Below are 27,000 nucleotides of genomic sequence, written 5' to 3' on the forward strand. Positions count from 1 at the left end.
GGGCTGGTCCCTAGCATATAAACATAAATAGCACAAGCGATTAAACTTTCTAATAGCTTAAAACTCTATTAAGACTTCTGGGGGGGACAGCTGGGCAGCTCAGTGGATTGAGAGCCAGGCCTAGAGACGGGAGGTCCTAGGTTCAAATTTGGCCTCAGACACTTCCCAGCTGTGTGACCCTGGGCAAGTCACTTGACCCCCATTGCCTAGCCCTTACCACTCTTCTGCCTTGGAACCAATGTACAGTATTGACTCCAAGATGGAAGGTAAGGGTTTAAAAAAATTTTTTTTAATTAAAAAAAAAGACTTCTGGGATGTCCTGTTTAAAAAAAAAAATAAAAGCAAATACAAAGTCATTTGGAAGGCCAGGAACTAACCAGTGTGGGGGTGAGGCAAGAATCAGGAAAGGCTTCATCTAGAAGAAGGTGCTTGATCTGTCTTAAAGAAGAGAGAGGCTCCCTGGAGAGGAGGCAAAGAGAGAATGTGGACCAGGCATGTGGGATGGCCAGCGTGAAGGCATGAAATAAATAAGCATCATCTATGAAGAACTGCACAAAAGGCCAGTTTATCTGGACAGCAGAGCGTAGGAGGGATGGTACTGCCCAAAGGAGCCAGGATGATCATTTGGGACCAGGTAAAGAAAATCTTTAATAGCTAAACAGATGGGTTTATATTTTATCCCAAAGGCAATAGGGAGCCACTATAGTTGATTGAATAATGGAATGTCTGGTCAGAAATTATCTTAAAGAAAATTACTTTGGCAGAAGTGTTTAGGATGAACCAGAATGGTGAGAAACTTGAGACAGGCAGAAAAATTAGGAGGCTCTTGCAATCAATCATCTGTGCAAAAGGTGACTAATTTAATGAATTAGTTCTATGTCTAGCAAGAAGTGGTCTGCTGGGAGACACGTCATGGAAGTAGAAACAGCACTATTTGGCAAGTGACTAGATCTGTGAAGTGAAAGAAAGTGAGGAGTCAAAGATACTGCTGAGATTTTGAACCTGAGAGACTGAACAGGTGGTGGTACCTTTGATAAAAATAGGGAGGGTTGGAAGAAAAGAAAATTGTATTAGGAACATATTTGAGTTTAAGATGTCTCCAGGGCATCCAATTTGAACATCCAGTAGGCAGATGGTGTTGTGGGACTGAAGTTCAAGTGGAAAATAGGAACTAGATAAATCTGGGATGGATAAATCTATGAAGCATCTATGTAAAAATGATGTCAGACCAATTAAGTCAATTAATCAAAAGTAGAAATAAAATGCTTTAATCATGAGAGCTGATGAAGTTACTAGAGAGTGTGTGAAGGATTTCATTTCTGCTAGTCCAAGGACTATTTTTCTATCTAAAGAGGCCATTTTTCACTTGCTGAGGGATCTCAAATACATCCTGTACAGCTGTTTAATGTAGTGCTCTAAACTTTTATGTAGTACATTTTTTTAATTCCATTTTTGGTGGCTTAGCCATACCAGAAAAACTATTATCAAGTGGTCATCATAAAACCAATCTGCTACTGGCTAAGAACTAGTGACACACCAGTGGAATAGTTTGGGTACACAATACAAAGTACTAAGTGATCATACTAATCTTGTGTTCGATAAACCCAAAGATCCAAGCTTTGGGGACAAGAACTCACTGTTTGACAAAAACTGTTAGGAAAACTAGAAAACAGTATGGCAGAAACTAGGTATAGACCAATATATCACACTGTATACTAAGATAAGGTCAAAATGAAAATATGATTTCGACATAAAGGGACTATAAGCAAATTAGGGGAACATGGAATAGTTTACCTGTCAAATCTCTGGATGAGGGAAGAATTTATGACCAGACATAAGCTAGAGAGCATTACAATATATAAGATGGATAATTTTAACAGGTTATTAATTAAAATTAATTAATTAATAATTATAATTAAATTTATAATATATAATGTTATATATTATAAAATAGATTATATTTAATATATTTATATTAAATTATAATATAATGATAATTATGTATAATTATAATTATGTATATTATATGTAATATTATAATAAATTATAATATATAATTATAATGTGTTTATATTATATTAAAAATAATTAATTAATTTGATTATTAAATTTAATTAATTAAAATTTTAAAAGATTTTGCACAAATAAAACCAATGCAACTAAGATTAGAAGGAAAATAAAACTGAGGAGGAAAATGTAGTCTGACAAAGACCTCATTTCTCAAAGAGAACTGAATCAAATTTATAAAATTATGAGTCATTCCCCAATTGATAAATGGTGAAAGGATATGAACAGGCAGTTTTCCGATGAAGAAATCAAAGCTATTTCTAATCATATGATAAAAATGTTCCAAATCACTATTGATTAGAGAAATACAAATTAAAACAACTCTGAGGTTGAACCTCACACCTAACAGATTGGCTAATATGGCAGAAAAGGGAAATGATAAATGTTGGAGGGAATGTCGAAAAACTAAGACACTAATGCACTGTGGGTAGAGTTGTGAACTTATCCAACCATTCTGGAGAGCAATTTGGAAATGTAACCAAAGGACAATAAAAACATACATATCTTTTAATATACCAATACACTTCCAGACCCAAATCCCAAAGAGATTTTTAAGGGGGCTGCAGGTTTGGGGGGATGGCCTATTTGTACATAAATATTTACAATAGCTCTTGGTGGTAAAGAATTGGAAATTGAGGGGGTGTCCATCAACTGGGGATTGACTGAACAAGTGGTGGTACATGATGGTAATGGAATACTACTGTGCCATATGAAATGATGAGCAGGACTATTTTAAAAAACCCTGAACCAATGCAAAATATAGTGAGAACTAGAAGAATACTGTATACAGATAACAATAATAATGTAGGATGATCAATTGTGAATGGCTTAGCTATTATCAGCAATACAATGATGCAAGACAACTCCAAAGGACTCCTGTATCCACCTCCAGAGAAAGAGCTGATGAAGTCTGAAAGCAGATAGAAGCACCATTTCTCATTTTATTTTCTTCATGATTTTTTTTTTGGTTGTTGTTATGGGTCTTCTTCCACAACATGATGAATATACTTTACATGATATCATGTGTATATAGATTACTGTCTCAGGGTGGGAAAAAAATTTGGAACTCAAAATGTTAGAAAACAAATATTAAAAATTGTTGTTACATATAATTGGGAAAAATTACTAAAAAATAAAAATAAATAAAAATACCATTTTCAGATAGGTTGTAAGTTTGGTAGAAATAAAGCTATTAAACATGCAAAAATACTTTCTGAAGACCAAAAGATTAATGTTCAGTCGAATGGAAAGAACACTTACTGGATCTGAAACCAGAAGATCTGAGTTTAAATCCTCACTCTTCCACTTACTGGCTGTATGACCCTGGGCAAATCACATTGCTTTCTATGCCTCAGTTTCCTCACCTATAAAATCAGAGAGTTATACTACATGACCTCTGAGGTCATCTCTAGCTTTAAATCTGTGATCCTATGTGCCTATGTCATTATCAGTCACAGTTTGGCATAGCTTTTATTTTTCCAGTGTATTTTAAGATGCTATTCTTTTATAATATGCATGCAGTGGCAAATTCAATTATTTAAGTATATTGAAATTGATCCCATAGCAAAAATAATGACTACAACAATCATCTTGACAAAAAAAAAAACGGTATCACACAGAATGGTCATTTGAAATACATCTTTAATTCTTTTTTTAAGTCAATATATAATTTATAAAATATTTTGTTATAAGTATAAAGTTATTTCCACCCCAACCCCACTTACTGTAATCACACAAGACCCAAACAGCCTAATTAACTCAATTAATCAAAAGTAGGAATACAATGTTTTCATCCTTGCATAAAAATAGATGATGCTGCTGCATAGGAAATATCTAATGATTGGTCAAAAGAATCAGATACATGTCTAGGTCTATGGACAAAAGAGCAAGACAGTTTAGAATTGTGCATTCCAGCAGCTGGTCTGGAGAAGGGGATGCAGCCAAGCCCATGAGAGGAACCTGCACCCCGCTATGCTCCCCAGGTGACTGGAGGTGGTACCATTAGCCCAGGAGACAACAGTGGCTAAGAATGGAAGAAGTGCCTGCTAGTGGCTGTGGAGAGTTACCTGAAAATAGCAACTCTTCAGAGGGAGACCTCTTAATGCAGAGATAAGTGCCAGCTGCCCAGGAGAGGCACAGGTCCTTGGGAGCCCTACAAGCAGTGAGATGGTACGGTGAATAAAATGGTAGTCCTGGAGTCAGGAAGATCCGAGTTCAAATTCTGCCTCAGATGCTTCCCCCTGACAAGTCACTTAACCTCAATCCCAACTATAAAAGAGGCATCATAATAGCACTTACTACCTAGGATTGTTTTATCTCGAATGAGATATTATTTGTAAGGCACACAGGAGGCATTTAATAAATGCATGTTTTCTTCCTTCCTTGCAGTAGAGAGTTCTACCTAAAGAAAACTCCACGAGGGTCCTATGAAGGAAGGAACTGTGTCCTTCTCCCACTCATTTTACAGTTGAGGAAACTGAGACAAAGTTAAGTGACTTGCCCAGTGACCACTCTTCTGCCTTGGAGCCAATACACATTACCTTAATAAATACCTTTGCTAAAACTAATTGAGGCAACTGGCTGATAGTTAATGGCAAAGCATACCAGTAAGGGTTCTTCAGTGGCCATTATAGAAACCCCAGCTCTTCAGAGTTTGCCCTAGAACTCCAAGAGGAGAGGACCCCATCTTTTGGGGAATAGGCTTTTGAGTGAAAGTTTGAGGAGCCCCAGAAGGGTTGCATAAAATGATATTCTGAGCAAAGCACATTCTTTAATCACTGTTATGCATAAATTGTCAAATAGCAACTCAACAGTTTTAACTTTGGGAACAGGCTGATTACAGCTGTTGACCAGAAAAGAAAACTTTTGCAAAACAAATATTTTGCAAAACAAAATTGACCCTGTTTGAATAATTGGTCAACTCGTCTAAACTGAGCTGAGACATCTGGAGCAATCAGTCTGGGGCAAATACCAGCCGTCACTGGAATGAGTGTTCAGTAATATAATCTATGGGAACGGCGTAAGGAGGCGGTTGGGAACTAAACTGTGATTTGACTTTTCCATGCACATTAATGTGCACATGGTTCCCCATGAAGCATCTGCTAAATATCAGCAAGTTAGCACTTATGAATTGTTACCTCAAACCGGTGACTTCCCCCCCCCCCCACCTCAGGTTCCTCATCTGTAAAAGGAGAGGGCTGGGGGACCTCATCTTCTTAAGCTTCCAGCTCTGAGTTTTATGATCTCAATGGGCTTCAACTCCACTCTCCCCAGGACCCCAAGCCATCTTTCCTTTACAGAGTCTCTTTTTGTTCTATTTGTTCATTCTAATTAATTGATGCCAATTTGTATTGCTTCCTTAAGAAGAATTCTCCAGCCAAGGTGTTCACCACTTGGAAGAGTTGTATCTTATCCAAATCATGAGGCTACCTTTATATCAGCAAACATTCTGAACTCAGCCACAGAGCCATCCTAGGAAATAGAGAGCTCACAAGACTAGGTCTAGCCATGTATCCGAGAATTAGATTTTTCCAGCTCATATCCAAATGAACCAAATTGTATAGAAACAGACTAAGACTACTAGCCCTCCGGGGGAAAAAATTAATTCAGTAAGAACAGAGAAGGGGAGAATGATTGAACATTTTTATTAGATCAACATGAGCTGTAAAAGAAAGCAAGATGAAAACCACTGGTGCTACATTTCTTTTTTCAGGGATGAAGAGTTTTCATTCCTACACAAAGAGGGAAAATTCTCAAGTCACTAAACTAAATCCAGATATTACAATTAATCAGTTTGACTATTTTCAGGCTCATCATCACCAAGCAATATGTTCACTCCTGGAGTCAATCTGATTTTCTCATCTTTTCTAGCTGTCCAAAGGAGAGTTACCACACCAGAGAACTCTCTCTCTCTCTGCCTTTGTCTCTGTTGTGTCTGTCTGTCTGTCTGTCTGCTGTTCCTCTCATCTCTTTACCTTTCTATCTGTCTTTTTTTCTCTCATCACTGGTATTTCCCCACTGGATAAGATTGATCTCCCAGAGCCCAGTCTCTCAAGGGAATGACAAACACCCAATCTAATCTGATGACACTGACTGAACCCCAAGAAAACAAGAATTTTCACTCACAAAGATTAAGACACAGTATTGCCCAATATCCCCAAGGATCCCGCTGGGGATGAAACTGCTCACACACAGTTTCGAAATCACCCACAGCTTCCTCTTACTAGAAACTGTATCCTATACCCCAAATAGGATGACTACCCCCCTCCAAGGCAGAATTCCCTGCAGGGCATATACCTTGCACATGGGTAACCCATGCCTCTCTTTTCTAGATGGCTCCAAGGAAATGCTGCCCAGCATCTCAACATGCTAGGACAGCAGTTCAAAGAACCATTTGTATGAATACACTTTGCCATCTAGTCAACGGTTCAAAACCGTCATTTGGACATCTGAATAACTGAATACACTTTTAAAAACCCTTTCTCTTCCATCTTAGAAAGCACTGGGGCTTAAAAGGCAGTGGGAGTTAAGTGACTTGTCCAGGGTCATATTTGAACCCAGAACTCCCTACATCTAGGCTCTCAATCCACTGGGCCACCTAGCCTTTTGATTTTAAGGCTAAAAATAGTCTAGTAGGTAGTGCAATTGCCAGATCTTGGGGGGCTCTTATCTAGATCACACCTGATAGAGAAGCACCCTTCAAAGTCTGCCACTAACACCCCTCCCCTCAATCAGGTTTCTTTGCAAATTACCTCTTACCTGCTAGTCCCCAGGAGATACCATTTTACTTCTAATTTGTAAATCTAATTGACTCTTCCTGGCATCTTGCTTGAGTTCCTTTGTCACATCTGACCTCCTGCCATTTCGAAGGTCAGAAGAATTTTATTAAGAAGCCCATTCTCGATCACTGAATGTTAATTTAACACTCAGTAATGAATATTTAAGGATCCTCGCAAATGTGTAAATTAACAATTATGCCCTGGCATACCGCTGTTAATGCCATCAACCTTTGCCTTCCCACAGGCTCTCCGACTGTTTTTTTGCTTCACTTTTTGTTATATTCCATACACTGAATCTCAAGATTCTCCAAAGAAGCAGGCTGTTATTGTGAGAAAAGAACTCTGACAGTGGGATACCCAAAGATAATGGCCAACTGGTGGAGCTGGGAGGGGCAATTAATTGAGTCATTAGCTGAATTTATTTCCAAGTTTAAATATTCATTCAATTCATTTGAATCAAGATCTGAGTTCTTTGTGGGCATAAAACAGGCCCTTAAAAAATGGCAGTCATTATTTCAGCGATATTCCTTAGAATTATCTTACAGATTCAGAGGACCTAGCCTACCTTGGTACTGCTTCCTCCAGGACACACCAGATGAAAAGGAAATGGATGGAGGAAAGACCAGGAAGAAAATGGAAGAAGGGAAGATGAGTAAAAGGGAAGCTGTAAACACATAACGGCTCACCCTCCATTTTATCCAAGATGAATTTTAAGCATTAGATGTTTGAATCCAATGAGTCGGAGAAAAGCCTCTGGCCTGTTGGGCAGTGACTATAAAGGAAGTCTATAGAAGGCATAGAAAAACCACAGGGCATGGGAGGGAATGAATAGATTTTGATCTTCACGTATGGAGGGAAGTAGCCACACAGGTAAGGTCACAGAATCACAAATAAGTATCAAATCAAGTACGGTTTTAAAAATACTAATACAAATGTAGTTCATCATTCAACTATTTTATATTTCTTTATCTATATGATATAAGAGAGTAGCAATAAAAGCTGCTTACTTCTGCAGCTCAGCAAGAAATGAAAAAGGGGGGAAAATTAATTTTTTAAAAGGGGGAAAATGGTTTATTGAGCAAATAGATTAAAATGAATGCTATACAATATTAAATAAAATCTACAGAAGTAACTTTAAGTCAAACAGATAAATGTTGTCTGGAAAAATGTTAGACTGCTTATTGCTTCAGTAGGTGACTTTAGTAGATAATGACAAATAGCTTTTAATAATAGTTAAGACTGAACACTAAGTGAAGGGTAATCTCTCTGAGAGACTTCCTTTGATGTAGTGGTGGGGACAAGGGGAGAGTATAAAATTAGAAGCAGAATAAAATCTGCCAGTACTGTGGGGGTTTCATTAGCTACCCAAAGATTATAATCATTTACCTAGTATTTTTAGGATCATTTTAGAATCATTGACACGCAATACCTTATGTATCCAGTTCAGAATAATCTCATAATTTCACATTGACTTCCCTTATGGTTAGCGTCCCCAGGGAAGAAAAATATTACGTTCTTTTGGTCATGTGATTTGGATTATTCTTCACTTGAGGCTTATCTCAGGGTTTTGAAAAAATAATTTAGGCTGATCCTTTTTCCATATTCTTAGTATTTCAAATTTAAAAGAAGAAGAGTCATGTATATTTTTAAATGATAATTTAAAATCTCCTGCATATTTTAACTACTGTCCAAAGAAAGATTTCAGGGTTATCAAAGCCCCAAAGTAAAATGAATATAATATTATGATTCCATTTTGGAAAAAAATAGTCTTTCAAAAAAAGTTCATTTATCTTTCTGAGTTACCAAAATAAAATATTTATCCACATGAATGACTTCTTAGGTATTTCATAAACATTTGCAGCACATATCAGAAGCCATACAAGTCCTGAAGTGGGGTAAATACTAAAAGATACGATAATTAGAAATTGCAGAAAAACATTTTCTAAATATAGTCAATTCTCAGTTCTCCATTCTGCTTAAGACCAAGCCAGGGAAGACATAGGTCATTTAAATCCATAATCCTGCCATACTTTGTTAGAGTCCTTTCCAAATAGTGAACTACAGCAGATATGGAGTCAGAGGACCTGAGTTCAAATACCAGCTCTACTCCTTATTACCTGTGTGACCTGTGTGATGTCATGTAATGTCTCTGGGCTTTAGTTTTTTATCTGTAAAATGGGAGTGTTGGATTAGATGACGAATCCTCTCCAGTGTGGTAGAAAGTCCAGATATTATGATCCTCAATTTATAGAAATTAAAACTGAAACCCAAAGGGATTGAAGGGACTGGCCAACCATCATAAGACTAGCAGGTAATGAAGCTGGTCAAAGTGCTCTTGCCAAATATCTACCCCAAACTTCCATTTTGGTTTCAATGTTCTCTCACTCAAAACCCTTTTCCAATGCTGTTAGCAAGAAGCTAAATTGATTGGTTTAGAGTTCATCGCCCTATTCCCTAATAAAGGTGGCAATAGGAAAATAAGGTCGATAGTGGGGCCAAAGGAGAAGCAAATGTTTCAGATCCTCCTAAAGCTGTCAGATACTGAATACCTTCAAGGAACAGCTATTTCAGGTCATTTGCTGTCTAAGTCACATCAATTACCTTGAGCAACACTATTAAGTTTCAAGGAGAAGCAAAAGCCTTGCACAAAGGGGAATAGTTTTAGATCAAAACACTGAGAGCTTGGCTCTCTTGAAGATGGCTCTCTCGACTATGATGGATTTCAGATGTTTTGCTTCTCCAAACACAAAATATGGCACTTCTTCCTCTTTCCCATGCTGCGAATCACATCAGTGTTCACAGTGGAACTTTTTCCCCCACTATGTAATTGTAGTTGGAGACTTGCATTAACTGAGAAAATTCTCTCATCTGGGAGTTCTTTTTATCAATGAAATCAGAGGTTCATTATCAATTCCAATCCAACAGTTAAGTCATTTGGAACTTGCTATTATTGTTATTCTCTCTGAATTGCATTATCTGAAGAATGGGTCACTCTTATCCATTGTCAAGTCTTATTTCCTCTACTGGGTTATGCAGTTTCCAGCTTTATCTGGGTCTTCTCCGTCAATTTTAATCCATTTTTTTTCTATTTCAACCTGTGGTTCAAAATAAAACATGGAATGCGTTAATAAGTACAGCATAGTTACAATTCCTGATCCTTTGCTACGCATTGGGCATAGGTGTATTTTGTGAGTAACTGGAGCATCCACCACTCTTTATCGATGTATGCAAGCTATAGTGCATGCTGACAGCCATACAGATCCTAAGCACAGACTGACTTCCACAACATAACACTTGGAAGGATCTTCAGTCAACCCATAAATATAATGTTTCAGGAAAATGTATGCACATTTAACTGTTGATAAGTGATTCACTGGCATAACTACAAGTATGATAATAAATGTTACTATGGGATAAAATCGTGAGGTGGTGCCAATGACGTGATCATACTAATTATACTATAAGTGCCAAAGTGGGAAAAAAAATGGCAGCACTAGATCTGCTATTTAAATTCTATGAGTGAGTTTTAAAATATTAGTGGAAAGGATATATTTGGAAATGAAGGGGATATAAAAACAAAAGATATAAATTCTTTTTAATTATTAGAAAATGGGAAGTTTCATTTGAGCCCAGAGATAGGAACAAAACATATATGAAACACCAACGTTCTGGAACATTTCGGGGTAACATGGTAACTTTGAGGCAGAGGCCATCTAGGTAATCATTTACCTAGATCGATTGAATCATTGAATGAAGACAAAGTTTAGGGGACATGTGCTGGTGGGGTGACAAGGAGGAAGAAGAAGTGTGCCAGTTTCAAAAATAAAAGATCCTGAATATTGTGAACATCTGCTTCCTTGCATGAAGCTAGATAATGTTTTAACAGAATATTGTGTTCGTTCATTCATTTGATATTTATTAAACACATGCTATGCACAAACAGTGGTAGCTGCTATACAAAGAAAAAAGAAAAATAGTCCATGTCCTCAAGAAGTTTATGTTCTATTTCTGGTTACAGGGTATGTATGTTTTTTTTTGAAACCCCTTTTATTTATTCAAGGTCTTCCCAATGGAAGGTTCTCGGTGGTAAAGGAACACATGTGCTCTCCTAGGCACACTGTACTTACTACTGACTGTCAGATATTCCTGCCTGTAATCTTTGTCTCAAATACTTCTTACACCTAGGTACATGCACATAGAACTACTTAAGTGGTTCAAATAAAGCATTTAAAACTAAACCAACTGATAGTTTCAGTAAACCACAGATGGATCAAAAGAGCTTCAGACTCACCTGGCAGTTATAGCAAGCTTTCTGAACAACGTGTTTCTGGGGCTGGACATCACTCTCGATGCCCATAGACTTCATTTCTGTCTTTGAAGCATAACTGTGAAGCATGACAAACTGAACCGTAGCAAATGGGTACCAATCAGAAGGTATTTCTTGGTCTGATCCAAGTTCAAGTTTGTATGACAAACTATGGGGATGATCAGGACCTTAAGGAATGGAAAAAATAGCCAATGGTTAGTCCAAGTAATTGCATTGTTTCCTTTGAATGTATGAGATGGTCTTTACCTTTGTGCAGCTGACAAACAGACCAGAAACATTAGAGCAGTGCAAGTTTGCTTTCAGATCACACTGCCAAATCTCACTTGTGTGCTAAATGAGAGAAAGTCAATTGGAGTTAGGGAAATATTGTGTAATGCGTTTTGTTTTTTTTTTTTTTAGGATGCTTTGTTACTTTCCAGGAAATGAAGAAACTAAGCTAACTTGCTAACAAAGTGTTTCCAAATAGAAGTCCTGCTGGTCTGCCTTAATAAACTGATGACTCTTTTGTAATAAATAACATCATTTGCATAGATTCATGTTCTAAGTAACATCAAAACAATTTATTCTCTAGAAGATTAATCAAATTTCTACAGTCTTGTTTTTTTCATTCACTGAGCAATGTTTTTCTCTATAGATGATGCAAGGAAAAACTTTATCCCAATTCTAGTTAAAATAACAAGTCCAAATGAATGAAATTTCATTGCAATTCAGAAAATTAGGTGCTAGCCCCAAAATTTTCTTCATCAACAGTTTTCTCATCCATGCCCTTTCAAAGCTCAAAAATATATGGAGTAAAGGATTCTATTTTTGCATTTAGTGTTTGCCCTAACTTTTGTTTTTTCACTTCAAAAATATATTTCAAAACTTTAAGTTTGGTGATGTATGTGTGTGTGTGTATCATAAAGCAATCAGAAACATGTTGAATAGACAGCATCAACACTGACATGATCTTTTTGCAAAAAGATCTCTGGTTTGCCTTAGCAAAAACATCCTCCCACATCAAAGAATGCTGACCCTATTTAAAGCAATAAATTGGATGATGGGGGGATGTTGACTTTAAATGATCACTATTGAAAATATAAATTTTGAACAATGATACATATAAAACCCAGTGGAATTGCTCATTGGCTATGGGAGGGGGATGAAGGAACAGAGGGAAAGAATATGAATCATGGAACCATGGGAAAAAATTCTAAATTAATTAAATAAATGAAATTTTTAAATAAAATAAAAAATAAATTGGATGAGAGGTATTTTAGCAGCTTCAATAGAATAGAATTCCTACTTCATTGAAATAACAAAGATGGTCCTAACCCTAGAAAGGTTTCCCCCAGAATGTGGTTTAAGCTATTAAAACAAGCCCCAAAAGATATGGCTTATTTTATGAATGACAAATTGCCTGTCATTCCTTACAACATGTGATGCCAGCTGGTTTTATATACAGGAACCCTTCCCCCAAGGGGAGAATAGGGAACCACAAAAGGAAATACCTACACTAACAGATGAAACCAGGAATGAAGGCCCGAAGAGAACTAATAAACAAAATACCCCTCTATTTCACTTTTTCTAGCTTATTCCTGATTGGCACAATGAAAGGGATGAGGGCCTGTCTGTTCACCCTCCATCATGGTGGCTCACAGACTACAGTTCCACGGATAGTATTTTATGGGTTTGTGAATCTGGATGGAAAAAAGGCAGCTTTCTTTTCGCTATAATTAGTTTCCTTTGCAATCCTATCTATCTTATTGTCTATACTTTAAAATATTCTGAGAAAGGGTCCATAGGTTTTACTAGACTGCCAATGGTCCATGACCACAAAGAGGTTAAGAAGCCTCCCCCAACTTATGAGAAAGAATGCTATCCACATTCAGAGGAAGAAACGTGGGAGTGGAAACACAGAAGAAAAACAACTGCTTGATCACATGGTTAGATGGGGATATGATGGAGGATATAGACTCTAAAAGATCACCCTAGTGCAATTATCAATAATATGGAAATGGGTCTTGATCAATGATACATGTAAAACCCAGTGGAATTGCTCATTAGCTATGAGAGGGGGGTGGGAGGAAAAGAACATGAATCTTGTAACCATGGAAAAATATTCTTAATTAATTAAATTAAATCTTCCAAACTTAAAAAAAAAAAAAGGAAGCCTCTCCAGATGGATGTATTTCAAAAAGGCTCTAGTTTCTTTGGTCTACTTCAGACCCCCAACCCCGCATACCCCTCATCATCCCCACCACCCCCACTCTGAATCTATTCATAGACTAGACAGAGCCAATTCCATCCACAGGTAGCTTGATTACCCAGAGCTGGAACCCAAGGGTGGTAATAAGACAGGACACACATCTGTCTCCTTGTATCCCTTCTGTAAATGAATATTCTTCTGGCAGTTTGTATACTATTAACTATGTATGTGATATACTATTCATATAAATTATTTTAATTATTTTATAATTATATCTATATACAGGCAAATATGTATGTATATATAATATATGTATATATAATATTTATAACAATTTAATATAATATATCATATGCACTATTAATAATATGTAATATTTAAATCTAAATATGCTCATCTCAAGGATAATAATAATAATATAAAAATGATCCTCAATGAAAACAGAGAGGAACTGGTCATTATCCTCTCTAGTTCGTCAGTCAAAAACATCTAAGTGTCTACTATGTGCTAGGCACTGTGCTAAGAACTGAAAGGAGACAAAACCAGTACCTGCCCTCAAGGAGCTCACAGTCTAATGGGGGAGATAATAAGTAAATGAATACACAATATACAAAATATAATATTATTTGTGTATATATTATATTTATGTGTAGCATCTCTAGTTTATACATAGTTGTTTATATATATGTGTGTGCATATATTATATCTGTATATAATATACATGAAGATAAATTGTAGATAGTCATTAAAAGGAGGGCACTAGAAAGAAGGGGGATGGGGAAAGGTTTTTGGTTTTGTTTTGTTTTTCCCATACTGGAATCAATACTGTGTATTGGCTCCAAGGCAGAAGAGTGGTAAAGGCTGGGCAAGGGGGGGGTCAAGTGACTTGCCCTGGGTCACACAGCTGGGAAGTGTCTGAGGCCATATTGGAACCCAGGACCTCCCATCTCTAGGCCTGGATCTCAATCCACTGAGCTACCCGGCTGCCCCCAGGGAAAGGTTTTTTTGTAGAGGGATGGATTTGAGATGAGACTTAAAGGAAACCAGGGAAGCCAGGAAGTGGAGAAGAAGGGGGAGAGAATTCCAGGCATGGGAAACAACCCAGGAAAACTCCAGGAGTGGGGAGATGGAGCATCCTGCATTAGGGGCAGCAGCAAGGAGGCGAGTGTCACTGGATCACAAGCATGACGGCCATGAAAATGATGAGTGAAAATCCCAGTCATCAAGTCCCTTTGGTGACAAGGATGCCTAGAGTAGTGACTTTGCTATTAAGACCAAGTTCAAAAAAAAGATTAGACCATTTTAGTGAACTTCAAACTACCCCATTTTCTCTGGAGAGTTTATTTCACACTGAAGTCAATTTCTAAATAATGAATTAATCCAACTTTGCTGACAAATCATAAAATGTCAGAGCTTGAAGGGATCCTAGGGATCTCTGAGACGGACTCATTTTACAGCAGGCTGCGGTCCAGCGGGGTCATGACCTTCCCCAGATCACACAGATAATTGGTAGGGAAATCACAAAGTTTGACAATATTTGCATTTTCTGAACTTTACCCTCCACTTAACTATATTTGTATCTATAACTCTACATATCCATGCAGATCTACACATACAAGCAAAAATAACTTAGGGAATTCATTCTTTTCTAACTCACGATATCAGGATGGCAGATAAGAAGCTATCTAAAATCTCTTGCAACATACATGTTTTGGCAATAATGTAATTTTTCAGATAGGCTAAAAAAAAAGTCACGGTGATGTCGAAATTTTCACAAGGGTAAAATCACCATAGAATACAAATAACTGTCCAGTTCTCAACATTCCACCTTAAATTAGAAACATTTAGGACAATAAGAAGATATAATCAGCAAGTTTTTTTAAAAAAATGAACTTTAAAGATCATTCCTTTGCTCAAATTGCCTGGAATGTCCCAATCCTCAAAAAAAAAACTTACTCATCTTTCCAGGCCTGGTTCTAACCCACTTCTTCTATGAAGCCTTCAATGATTATTCTGACTTACAATGATATCTCCTTCTTCCTATTAGACCCTTTAGTTTATTCCACTTTTTGGCCACTTATTCCCCTTTCTATTATCACTTACACTGTATCATCTCCTCTCAATTCAATTCAAGGCAGGGGCAGTATCTTACCTTTCCTTTTATTCCCCACAAAACACAGTGCCTTGCATATAGCAGGTACTCAATACATAGTTATTGATTACCTAAATAATTGCTTATGGGGGCAGCTGGGTAGCTCAGTAGATTGAGAGCCAGGCCTAGAGATGGGAGGTCCTGGGTTCAAATCTGACCTCAGACACTTCCCAGCTGGGTTACTCTGGGCAAGTCACTTGACCCCCATTGCCTAGCCCTTACCACTCTTCTGCCTTGGAGCCAATACTAAGTATTGACTCCAAGACGGAAGGTGAGGGTTTTAAAAAATAAAAAATAAATAATTGCTTACCCAGGCAGATTTTTTTCTTCTCTTCTTCCTTTTATGGGAAAGCAAATGTATATAAACCACCTTCATCACTATAAAGGGGGGGGGGGGGCGGGAGATAAGATTCCCAGGCCCTTCTGGGTGGTAAAGAATAATTAAAAGTGATCTCAGTGTAACACACTTCCAGCTTACTTTTTAAAAGTTGAGCAGTTTTAACAATAAATGGCAACTCATTTCCAAACCATTACTATTTCCATGATTTAAAAAAGAGACAATCTGATACTCCTAGTCCTAGAGGTTGTATGTTTTCATAGAGAAAGTGCTTAGAGTCAAGAGGGCCTAGATCCAAACCCCACAGGATATTTACTTAGTTGTGTGATTGAAAGGAACTTGTCTAACTAAACCTCAAGCAACTCATGAGAGTCCTAGATGTATTAATTCCTGATCAAATCAAACAATATTGTCAGAAAATTGGAGTCAAGGACCTACATGTATTACCTTTTATTTTGCTCTACATTGCTAAAAATATTTCAAACATATCCTGGGATATTAAGGAGGAGCCACTCTCACTATAAAAATATGGGGGGCAGGTAGATGGCTCAGTGGTTGAGAGCCAGTTCTAGAAATGGTAGGTTCTGGATTCAAATCTGTTCTCAAACTCTGTGTGTCCCTAAGCACCTAAGCAAGTCACAACCCCCATTGCCTATCCTTTACTATTCTGCTCCTTTACTATTCTGCCTTGGAACCAATACACAGCACTGATTCTAAAACAGAAGGTAATGGGGAGAGAGAGAGAGAGAGAGAGAGAGAGAGAGAGAGAGAGAGAGAGAGAGAGAGAGAGAGAGAGAGAGAGAGAGAGAGAGAGGAGAGGGAGGAGAGGAAGGAAGGAAGGAAGGAAGGAAGGAAGGAAGGAAGGAAGGAAGGAAGGAAGGAAGGAAGGAAGGAAGGAAGGAAGGAAGGAAGGAAGGAAAGAAGGAAGGAAGGAAGGAAGGAAAGAAGGAAGGAGAAAAAAGAAAGTGAGAGAGAGAAGAAAGAAAGAAAGAAAGAAAGAAAGAAAGAAAGAAAGAAAGAAAGAAAGAAAGAAAGAAAGAAAGAAAGAAAGAAAGAAAGAAAGAAAGAAAGAAAGAAAGAAAGAAAGAAAGAAAGAAAGAAAGAAAGAAAGAAAGAAAGAAAGAAAGAAAGAAAGAAAGAAAGAAAGAAAGAAAGAAAGAAAGAAAGAAAGAAAGAAAGAAAGAAAGAAAGAAAGAAAGAAAGAAAGAAGAAGGAAGGAAAGGAAGGAGGAAGGAAAGGAAGGAAGGAAGGGAAGGAAAGGAAGGAAGGAAGGAAGAAGGAAGGAAGGAAGGAAGGAAGGAAGGAAGGAAGGAAGGAAGGGAAGGAAGGAAGGAAGGAAGGAAGGTAAGGAAGGAGGAAGGAGAAGGGAAGGAAAATTCAGTCCACATGACCATGTCCTCATAACACATTTTAAAGTATAAGACATAGAAAAAAAGGGAAAGAAATCCAAGAGGAAAATTCCTCATTTTCTATTTTTCTATATATTGGAGGGTTCTTTAAAAAAAAAGAAAGAAAGAAAGTCTGAACAGTATTCTAAATTGTTCTACCATTTTTAAAAAATGGGAATCTCTAAGTAATATTAAACATAGTAAAAACAACTTTGTTATTTATCCCAGTGATGGCCACTAAGGGGCACCCTTTGGCCTGAGTAGTAACTACTTTCTCTCCAAGCTCCTTTCCTTCTGAGTCACCAAACCTATTCCATACAATTTTAAAGTTTTTATTGCTGAGCACACTGGAACACTTTACATTACTAAATTACAGGGAGTTAGTGGGAATAGATGGCAAGGCAGTGAGAATAAGAGATACTAGGAAGACTATAGAGGAATGACGTAGAGAGATAAAGAAAAATTCTTGATAGTTTTCTTTATAAAGCTCTTGAGAAAATTATAAAAACAGTCATTTGCCTTTGCTTCCTTTTTGCTTTCCCAAATCCGTTCCATGAACTTCCTTGAGGTGCCCAGGATTCTTGTCCTTTTCCTTTTGCCCTTTCAAATCTGCTCTCAGAAAAGACTCTGATGTTAATTATGTGAAAGTTAGTATGAAATTCAGTTAGTATCTCTTTCAGAAGGATACACATTTTAAGAAGGGGCAAATGAGAAAATATCGGCAATGAATAACCCACATGCCTATTTTCTTGTCGATATAATTCTTTATGAGAATGGCTGGTCTTTCCATGCACCAAATGTATCCTCAATTAAAATATGATTAGAGAATAGTCAAGTTTTTACAATTTTCAACAGCAGTTCCATCTTTTAGTTAGTTGTTTTTTCAGTTGTGTCCAATTCTTCATGATCTCATTTGGGGTTTTCTTGGCAAAGACACTGAACTGATTTGCCATTTCCTACATCACACAATTAAAAGGGATAAAGAATATAAAATCCCATTGTGTCGGCTCATTGATTTTTTTTCAAGCATTTGAGAGGCAGCTGGATGGCTCAGAGGATAGACAGCCTGGCCTGGAGATGGGAGGTCCTGGCTTCAAATCTGGTCTCAGGCACTTCCTAGCTCTGTGACCCAGGGCAAGTCATTTAGTCCCAAATGCCTAGCCCTAGAATCAATACTATTGACTCTAAGATAGAGGGTAAGGGTAAAGAAAAAAGAAAAAGAAAGTAAAGGGTTAAGAAAAAAGAAAAAAGCCTTAGTAGAACAAAATGTAAACTTACAGACTGTTCTCAAATATGTCTTTGGATGACAGAAAAAAAAGATTATGACATACAATTAGACTCTTCAACAATCTGCAAATGATCCCCAATTTAGACTCGGAAGAGAGGTTAGATGTCATGAAGTCCATATTTTTCATCATACAGATGAGGAAACTGAGGATTAGGGAAGTTAAATCTCTTGCTCAAGATCATATTGGTAAGAAGTAACAAAGCCAGGCTCCAGGCCAAGCCTGCTGACTCCAAATGATAAGGATGATGACGATGATAACAGTCAACATTTATTTATTAATCCCAGGCACTGTAATGTGTACTTTACAATTATCTCATTTAATCCTCACAACCTTGAGAGGTAGGTGCTATTATTATCCTCATTTTACAAAGGAGGAAACTGAGGCAGGCAGGTTAAATAACCCACCCGGGCCCCATACTTGTCTGAGGTCAAGTTTGAACTCCAGGCATGGCATTCTATCCACCACCACCCCTCCTAGCTGCCACTCCAAACTCCACCTCTCTTTCTAATATACCCCAGTCACCCACCCATACATATACAATAGCCACATATCACACACACACATACACTCACTCAATAAATCCCAGTGGCTCCTATCACCACCAGAGCAAATGGAAAACACTCAATTTGACATGATTGGAATACTCTCCTTCCTCCTTTTTGCCTGTTGGATTTCCTGGCTTCCTTCATATTCCAGGTAAAATCCCATCTTCTACAGGAAGTCTTTCCCATCCTCCTCAGTTCTAGTGCCTTCCCTCTGCTGCTTATTTCCAATTTCTCTCCTTTGAACCTTCATGTTCCAGGTAAAATCCCATCTTCTACAGGAAGTCTTTCCCATTCCCCTCAGTTCTATTGCCTTCCCTCTGCTGCTTATTTCCAATTTCTCTCCTTTGAACCTTCAAATTCCAGTCAAAATTCCATCTTCTACAGGAAGTCTTTCCCATCCTCCTCAGTTCTAGTGCCTTCCCTCTGCTGCTTATTTCCAATTTCTCTCCTTTGAACCTTCCTGTTCCAGGTAAAATCCCATCTTCTACAGGAACTCTTTCCCATTCCCCTCAATTCTAGTGCCTTCCCTCTGCTGCTTATTTCCAACCTCTCTCCTCTGTAGCTTGTTTGCATGCTGTCTCCCACAATCGATTATGAACTCCTTGAGAGCAGAGACAGTCCTTTGGGTGTCTTTGTATCCCCAGAACTTAGCACAGTGCCTGGTGCACTGTAGGTCCTTATTACATTTTTATTGTTACTGACACTATCAAGCTACCTCTCTAATAAGATCAACATCAAAGCAAAGCATCAAATAGGAAAGACATACATTCACCTGAGTCAAGGAAGAGGTCTTAGACCCCGTACAAATGAAGGAAGGATGCTTCTATTTGTAGATGGCATTGTACTAATTAAATCAGGTTCCAGAATCTTATAAAATCCCTTCCATAAAACTCATGCTTATTTGAAACATATAGGTCTAGCCATCTACTCTCAGAAAAAAAAAAAGTAGATAAAAAAAATTACCTTGTCCAGATGATGAAATACAGTTAGATGGGCAGCCAGTGAATCAGCCCATTGTCAACTACCTCTCGGGCTCTCTAGGACCCAAAATTGAACAGGAGCCTGGATGGTATTAAATTTTGGAAATTGCACAATACTTTCAATGATACAAACTGCTCACCTCCCCCAAAGTCCATTGTTTGAACATTAGTATTTTCCCAATGGTGCTATATGGCAGTAAAAACCAATGGCAGATGACCAGAATGACAATGGAGAAACATATGGGAGGGTGCTGCAAATTACTAATGATGATTTGTGCTCAGAAAGTCATAAATGAGATTTTTCAAGGACATGTTTGACTAGAAAAAGAGACAGCCAGGTAGCACAGTAGATTGATGTTAGAGCTGGGGACAGGAAGTCTTGAATTCAAATGGGATGGCAGGTAATTACTACTTTTGGAACCTAGTCCAAGTCATTTATCCTCTGGATATTTCTGTTTTCTCTGAAGTGTCTTCCTGGAATACACTCTCTATCAATAAAAATATTACCATTGTCATCTAATTCACAGTTTTGCCATTTGCCTAGGACTTTCTTTGCCAGAACCTGGATAAAGTGGTCACTTAGGAAGCATGGAGGACTCGATTTTCATTCTATTTCTCAAATCTCTCAAAGCTTTGGCTTTTAATATTTGCTTGCAGAAGAGAAAATCTGTAAAATGAGAATAATAGCATCTACCTCCCAGAGTTATTGTGAGTATATATGTGTCATATAGTACATTTATAGCCTCATAAATACTTCAATAGATACATAATACATACATACAAATAAATATATAAATAAATACAATAACTCATCAAGTTATTTTGAGGATGTATATATCACACATCCTCTTAAGCAAATGACTTTTATTTGCCAAGTGCTTTACAAGCATTAAAGTACCTATATGTACTACTACTACTACTACTAATTGTTGTTGTTGTTATTATTATTATTATTATTAAAAGTAATTGGTGGGGGCAGCTGGGTGGTTCAGTAGATTGAGAGTCAGGCCCAGAGATAGGAGGTCCTGGGTTCAAATCTGGTCTCAGACACTTCCTTGCTATGTGACCCTGGGCAAGTCACTTGACCTCCATTGCCTAGCCCTTACCACTCTTCTGCCTTAGAACCAAACCCAGTATTCGTTCTAAGACAGAAGGCAAGGGTTTAAAAAAAAGTAACTGGATCAATTACATAATGAAATCAAAGGATAACAGATAGGGAGCCCAACTATGGTATTGGTATCCATAGCATATTAAAAGAATGAAAGAATAAACCTTTGTATAATTTAAAATTATTATTATATATTAATAAAATTAATTAATATAATTATTATAGTTATATATTACTTTTTATTATTTTCTATTACTTTTTATTATGTTTTATTATTTATATTTATTAATGTAATATGTTTATATGTTGTTAATTATTATATAATTAATTATATTATCATAAAGGATTCTATAATTAATTAATATATTATTATAATTATATATTAATATAATTAAATGAATTATGGTTGTCATTTGGTGAATATTGATGGAGTCCAGACAGTGGAAAATGATCAAACATGATGAAAAGGTCCAGAGGGGTTGAGATCTGCATCGGTGGAGGGAGCACCATATTGAGGGAGGAAGTACCATACATAGCATCAGGAATACACTAAAATGCTGACTTACTGACATCTGAATAAGCTCTCTAAGATTTCCTGACTGACCTGAAGAAGGATTCCACATTTTAAGACCAGCTTCTCGCTGTCTTCTGCAAGAAACTATTAAAACCAAAAGCTTTGAGGAATTTGAGAAATGTAAACCTTAAAATTTCTTAGACTTACAAATGTTGGAAATTTCACCATTGGGAAATTTCATACTGGAAAAAATTTCCTACTGATAGTAAGAAACTCTATTGGAATGTGAAACCCCATTGGCATGGGAGGTTCCTCCTCCTCCCTATCTAAGACTACTTTAGGACAGAAACCTTTTGCTGAACAATGGAAAGGGCTTTGACCTATGCTTAAACATAGAACAGGAAGTTCTTTGAGTCATGATTGATTTTAGAATTAATACAATAGAGATACTTAGAATGACAGAACCAGGTCTTGGAAAATACAATCTTCACCCTACTCAGAGTAAAAGGATTTAGGAAGGGCTGCAGCAAAGGATCAAGATTTAATTATTTGAGAATATGACCTTCAACAGACATGTGCAAAGGGGACAGACCTCTGGGCGGTCCTGGGTTAAGCTAGAGCCACCATTGGCACAGGGGAGACATCGACAGTGATTGGTAGATGTGAGAACTGAGGGGAGGGAACTTAGATGGTGCCTTAAAGATAGCGGGGTCTGAGGGGAAGGAGGTGGAGGTTTTGCTCTGAGCGAGGTGGCTCTGAAGGAGGACTGAGGAGGTTGCTCTGTGGGAGGATCAGGAGAGAAAGCTGGCTCTGAAGGAGGAGAATTCTCTGGAAACATTTCTTGAAAGGAGGTTCTCTTGAAGGTGGAGCCTGAGGTTGGCATGTGAAGCCTTACCTAGAGAGATCTTGGTGAGTGATAAAACCAACTGACTGATTTATTCATTCTTATTCCTTTCTTACTTTCTCTCTTTTTCTATTGATTAATCAGTGTATTATAAATTAAATTTCTCTATAAAACCCAGTTGGCTTGGGCATATTCATAAATTGGGAATATATTCCCTGGCGACCATCTTATATTTATATAAACCCAAGACACAGTAGAAAACATATTTCCGTGGTCATAATTGTTATATATTTCCCTTGCTCCCAAAACATTTTAATTATCACAGAAATAGGATGAAAAGTGAGAGCTACATGCTTCCTAAGTGACTATTCTATCCATCTTCTGGCAAAGGAAGTGCTGAGCAACTGGTAAAATCGAGAACCAGATGAGAGTGCATTCCAGTAAAGGCATTTCATTTGGAGCTCTACTCCCCAAAATTGCACATTTAGTAGGAGGCACAGGGATGCCTTACAGAGTAAATATTCACTCCACACTGCTTTTCTCTAGATCTCCTGCTTGGAATTCATATGTAACCACAATCTGGGCAGCATCTTTCTGACCTCCTGGTGAATCCCAGAAATCTGTAAAAGGTATCAAGCGTTTTTATACACATTATCTCATTTGAGCTTGTGAGATAGAAATAGCATCTCAGAGTGGCTATCTGAGTGTTCCACAGCTAGTGAATTTTGGAAGCAGGGTGTGAACCGAGGTCTTCCTAACTCCAAATCCAGCTCTCTATCAACTATACCATGCATGCTGTTACTCTCTCTAGAATTTCCTGATTTCCCAAGCATGCAGGCTCACTTTGGTAAAAGGACATTTATTGAATGAAAACTTAGGAATTAAGTATCCCAGATAATGATTAAATAATTAAAATAATTAATATAATAAATAATCAAAATAATATTGGATAGAACATTATACACAGTAACTAAAACATTGTGGGATGAGCAAATGTAATTGACTTTGTTTCTGATAGCAATGCAGTAATCCAGGATGACTCGGAGGGAGAAAGAACGCTATTCACATCAAGAGAAAGAACCGTGGGAGTAGAAATCCAGAAGAAAACATGTGATTTATCACTTGTTTGTATGGGTTAGTGATTTGGGGTTTTGGTTTTAAAAGACTGCTCTATTGCAAAAATGAATAATATGGAAATAGGATTCAAGTGGGAAATTAGCAGGAGTAGGAGCTGCTGAAAAGGCAGAAGTAGAACCTTCCTTTCTCTAGATGTGAATATCATTAGAAGCAGGAAGGTCCTGCTTCTGCCTTTTCAGCAGCGCCTGCTCCTGCTAATTTCCCTATAACAAGTGATGCTACATGTATAACCCAGTGACATTGCTTGTCAACTCCAGGAATTGGGAGTGAAGAGGGGAGGGAGGCAACAAGAATCATGTAACCATAGAAAATTTTTAAAAATAAAATAAAATCAATTAAAGGAAAAAAAAAGAATACTAGATGGAGCTGATGGCATTGAGTACCTTTGAAAAAACCACTTTCAAAGTTCCAACTCATTTTCTATTTTTCTATGTGAGAATGTCATTTCACATATTCATTCCCTTTGGGGCCAATAGCTAGTTAATACATCATTAAAATCTTCAGGTTTCTAAATGTTTACACCTTGCCTACTCATTTCAAATGTACTTGATCTACTGTCATGCCAAGTTTATACACAAATATCCTAAACACACAGGACAGGGAACCATTCTCGCATCCTTCTTCTACTCCCTTTTGACCCCCAACCCCTCTATACATACTATAGTGCTGCTTCATCAATAAGTGATCGTTTCATCACAGTTAATGCTAGGAAAGAGGCAGCTACGTGGCTCCGTTAATAAAGTGCTCAATAGAGGGTTCTTGCTATCTTCTGCAAGAAAATAGTAGACAGGGAGACTCATCTTCCTGAGTTCAAATCTGACCTCAGACACTTACTAGCTGTGGGAGCCAGAGCCAGTCACTAATCCTGTTAGCCTTAATCAGCTGGAGAAGGAAAGGCTCCAGTATCTTTGCCAAGAAAACTCCATGGACATTATGGGGTCACAAAGAGTCAGATCCAATGGGAAATGTTTTAAACAGTATTAAATTTAAAAAATGTATATATGCATTAATGTAACAATTAAAAATTTTAAAGGAGGATCCATGACTCTATCATGAGTTTAGAAAATAAAGTTTGCATTGGCTTGACTGAGCTTGAAAGTTTTATTTCCTTGAGTCTGGTTGGCCGTACCACAAGACTGAACAATAAGAATTTGCTATTTGAACCCTTCTCCCTACCCCGCCCTTAGGAACACATTTCCAATTGCGATCCACTTGGTGAAACAAGACTGACCTCCTTAGGTCCCTGTGTCCATCACTGACCTCAAAGATAATTCTACTGCCCTGTGCCTCCTTATCATCAGGACCTACTTCTCTGGGTCTAGCTCTGCACATGTTAATTAGATCAGGTATTAATTTTAAGCAGAAAAAGACTGCCCTTGATCTGTTTTCCTTTGAAGGAAAGATTCCATTTTTATTAACTCCTCTAACCTCAGAAGCGGAGAAGGCTGTGTGGCATAGTGCAGAGGACTGTCAGTGAAGGTGGGAAGACCTAAATTCAAGTCCTGCCTTTCTCCCATACTGGCTGTGTGATTAAGCAAGTCGCCTAACTTCTCAGAGCCCCCAGGCAATGCTCTAAGACTGTAAGTTACAGGAAACTCCATCTGCTGATCTCTGGGCATTTCCCCCATCTAGAACACTCTTCCTCTTCATCTCTGCCTCTTAGCCTCTCTGGCTTCCTTCAAGTCCTACCTAAAATCGGACCTTTTATAAGAAGCCGTTTCTGCTATCCCTTCGTGCTCGTGCCTCCTCTCTGTCGATGATCTCTAATTATCCTGTACATATCTGGTTTGTTTATGTTCATTTTCATGGGGGCAGCTGGGCGGCTCAATGGATGGAGAGACAGACCTAGAGACAGGACCTAGCTTCAAACGTGATCTCTGTGATCCTGAGTGAATTACTTAACCCTCATTGCCTACCCTTTACCTCTCTACTGCCTTGGAATCAATACATAGTATTGATTCTAAGATGGAAAGTTAAGGGTTTAAAAAAAAAACATTCATTTTTATGTTATTTTCTCCCCTAGTCTGTGAAGCTCCTTAGATGCAGGGATTTAGATACAGTGATTATCTTTTGCCTTTCTCTGTATTCCCAGTGTCTGGTACCTACTAGATGCTTAATAAGTTCTTAATGACTGACTAATGCAATCATAGATCTAGCCCAAAAACAAACAAAAAATCACCCAAATAAAAAGACCAGATATTTGGTTATTGCCCTCAAAATCCCCAGGCAAGATTTTTTTTAAACCCTTACCTTCCATCTTGAAGTCAATACTATGTATTGGCTCCAAGGCAGAAGAGCAGTGAGGGCTAGGCAATGGGGGTCAAGTGACTTGCCCAGGGTCACACAACTGGGAAGTGTCTGAGGCCAGATTTGAACCCAGGATCTCAGATCTCTAGGCTCGGCTACCCAGCTGCCCCCAGGGAACATTTTTTTTAATGATGATCTTACTCCCTTCCTCAGCAAACAAATGAAAGAGAAAAACAAATAATTTAGCTCATTAACCACTATTGCACAACCCAAACCACCACTTAAAACTAAACTTAATCCCCCATAAATAGGAGAAGGTTTAGAAGAAAATGCCACAAACCCAAAAATCAAAAGCAAAGAAATAATAAAAATTGTTATCATTTTTGTTATTTTAGCATGGATTTTAACCATAACCTATGGCATGAAAAACCATTGTTGTATTTCAACTACAAAAATTAATTGGCAAATTTATAATTGAGTAAGTATAGATCCCATCACAGTGGAGTTATGAGAAGGGCAGGGTACAGTTTGAGTTTTATACCAGGAAATTAGCTCCACAAATAGCCTGAATATTAGATTATTAGGGGACAAGATTGCATTTCCATACAAATTTTCTATATCAATGGCACATTCTAAAGAAGGAATAATTAATGAGGGTCCACATGGCTCTGCAACCAGAATAAACAAAGGAGCTGGTAGAAAAGATGGGAAGACATGGAAAATCTAAGAGAGAGCATCTAGTTTTCATAGACTGCTCAACATGTTCCTCTGTTTGAGCCTAGGCTCTATAGGTCAATACGATAACTTACAAAAGCCAACCCAGCCATCAATGAACTAGGCTGGAGGTCCCTGGTAAGTGGGAGTGGTTTGGGAGCCTCGGGGAGTAAAGGTCCCTTCTGTTCTATTTCTGAGAAGATGCAGCAAGTCCATTTTACTCTTGGGATCAGAGCAACGGCTAATAATTTCAGAGTACTTGAGGTAAGACCCCCATAAAAAAAAAGAGAGAGAAATTGGGAGGTGACAGAGGAAGAGTTGGAGACTAAGATACCAGGCAGTATTGGCTTGGGGAGGTTACCATTAATAGAGGGGGCAAGATGGG

The 27,000-nt window shown here is 37.7% G+C and overlaps 1 protein-coding gene across 3 annotated transcripts in view; it reads right to left on the bottom strand.

Annotated features, from left to right (window-relative positions):
* Window positions 1–3,690: 3,690 nt before the first annotated feature.
* Window positions 3,691–27,000, bottom strand: part of STON1 (stonin 1) — a 71,353-nt gene continuing 48,043 nt past the window's right edge. For 2 of the 3 annotated variants that reach the window (XM_007475287.2, XM_007475288.3), the window contains 2 exons: window positions 11,137–11,339; window positions 3,691–9,940 (listed from right to left, as the gene is read on the bottom strand). In XM_007475287.2, coding sequence (XP_007475349.2) covers window positions 9,866–9,940; window positions 11,137–11,339 — 278 coding nt within the window. In that variant the 3' untranslated portion in view covers window positions 3,691–9,865. 3 annotated transcript variants of the gene reach the window in all.

The sequence above is a fragment of the Monodelphis domestica genome, chromosome 1 (assembly GCF_027887165.1).
Source record: "Monodelphis domestica isolate mMonDom1 chromosome 1, mMonDom1.pri, whole genome shotgun sequence".
In the NCBI taxonomy this organism is placed as follows: domain Eukaryota; kingdom Metazoa; phylum Chordata; class Mammalia; order Didelphimorphia; family Didelphidae; genus Monodelphis; species Monodelphis domestica.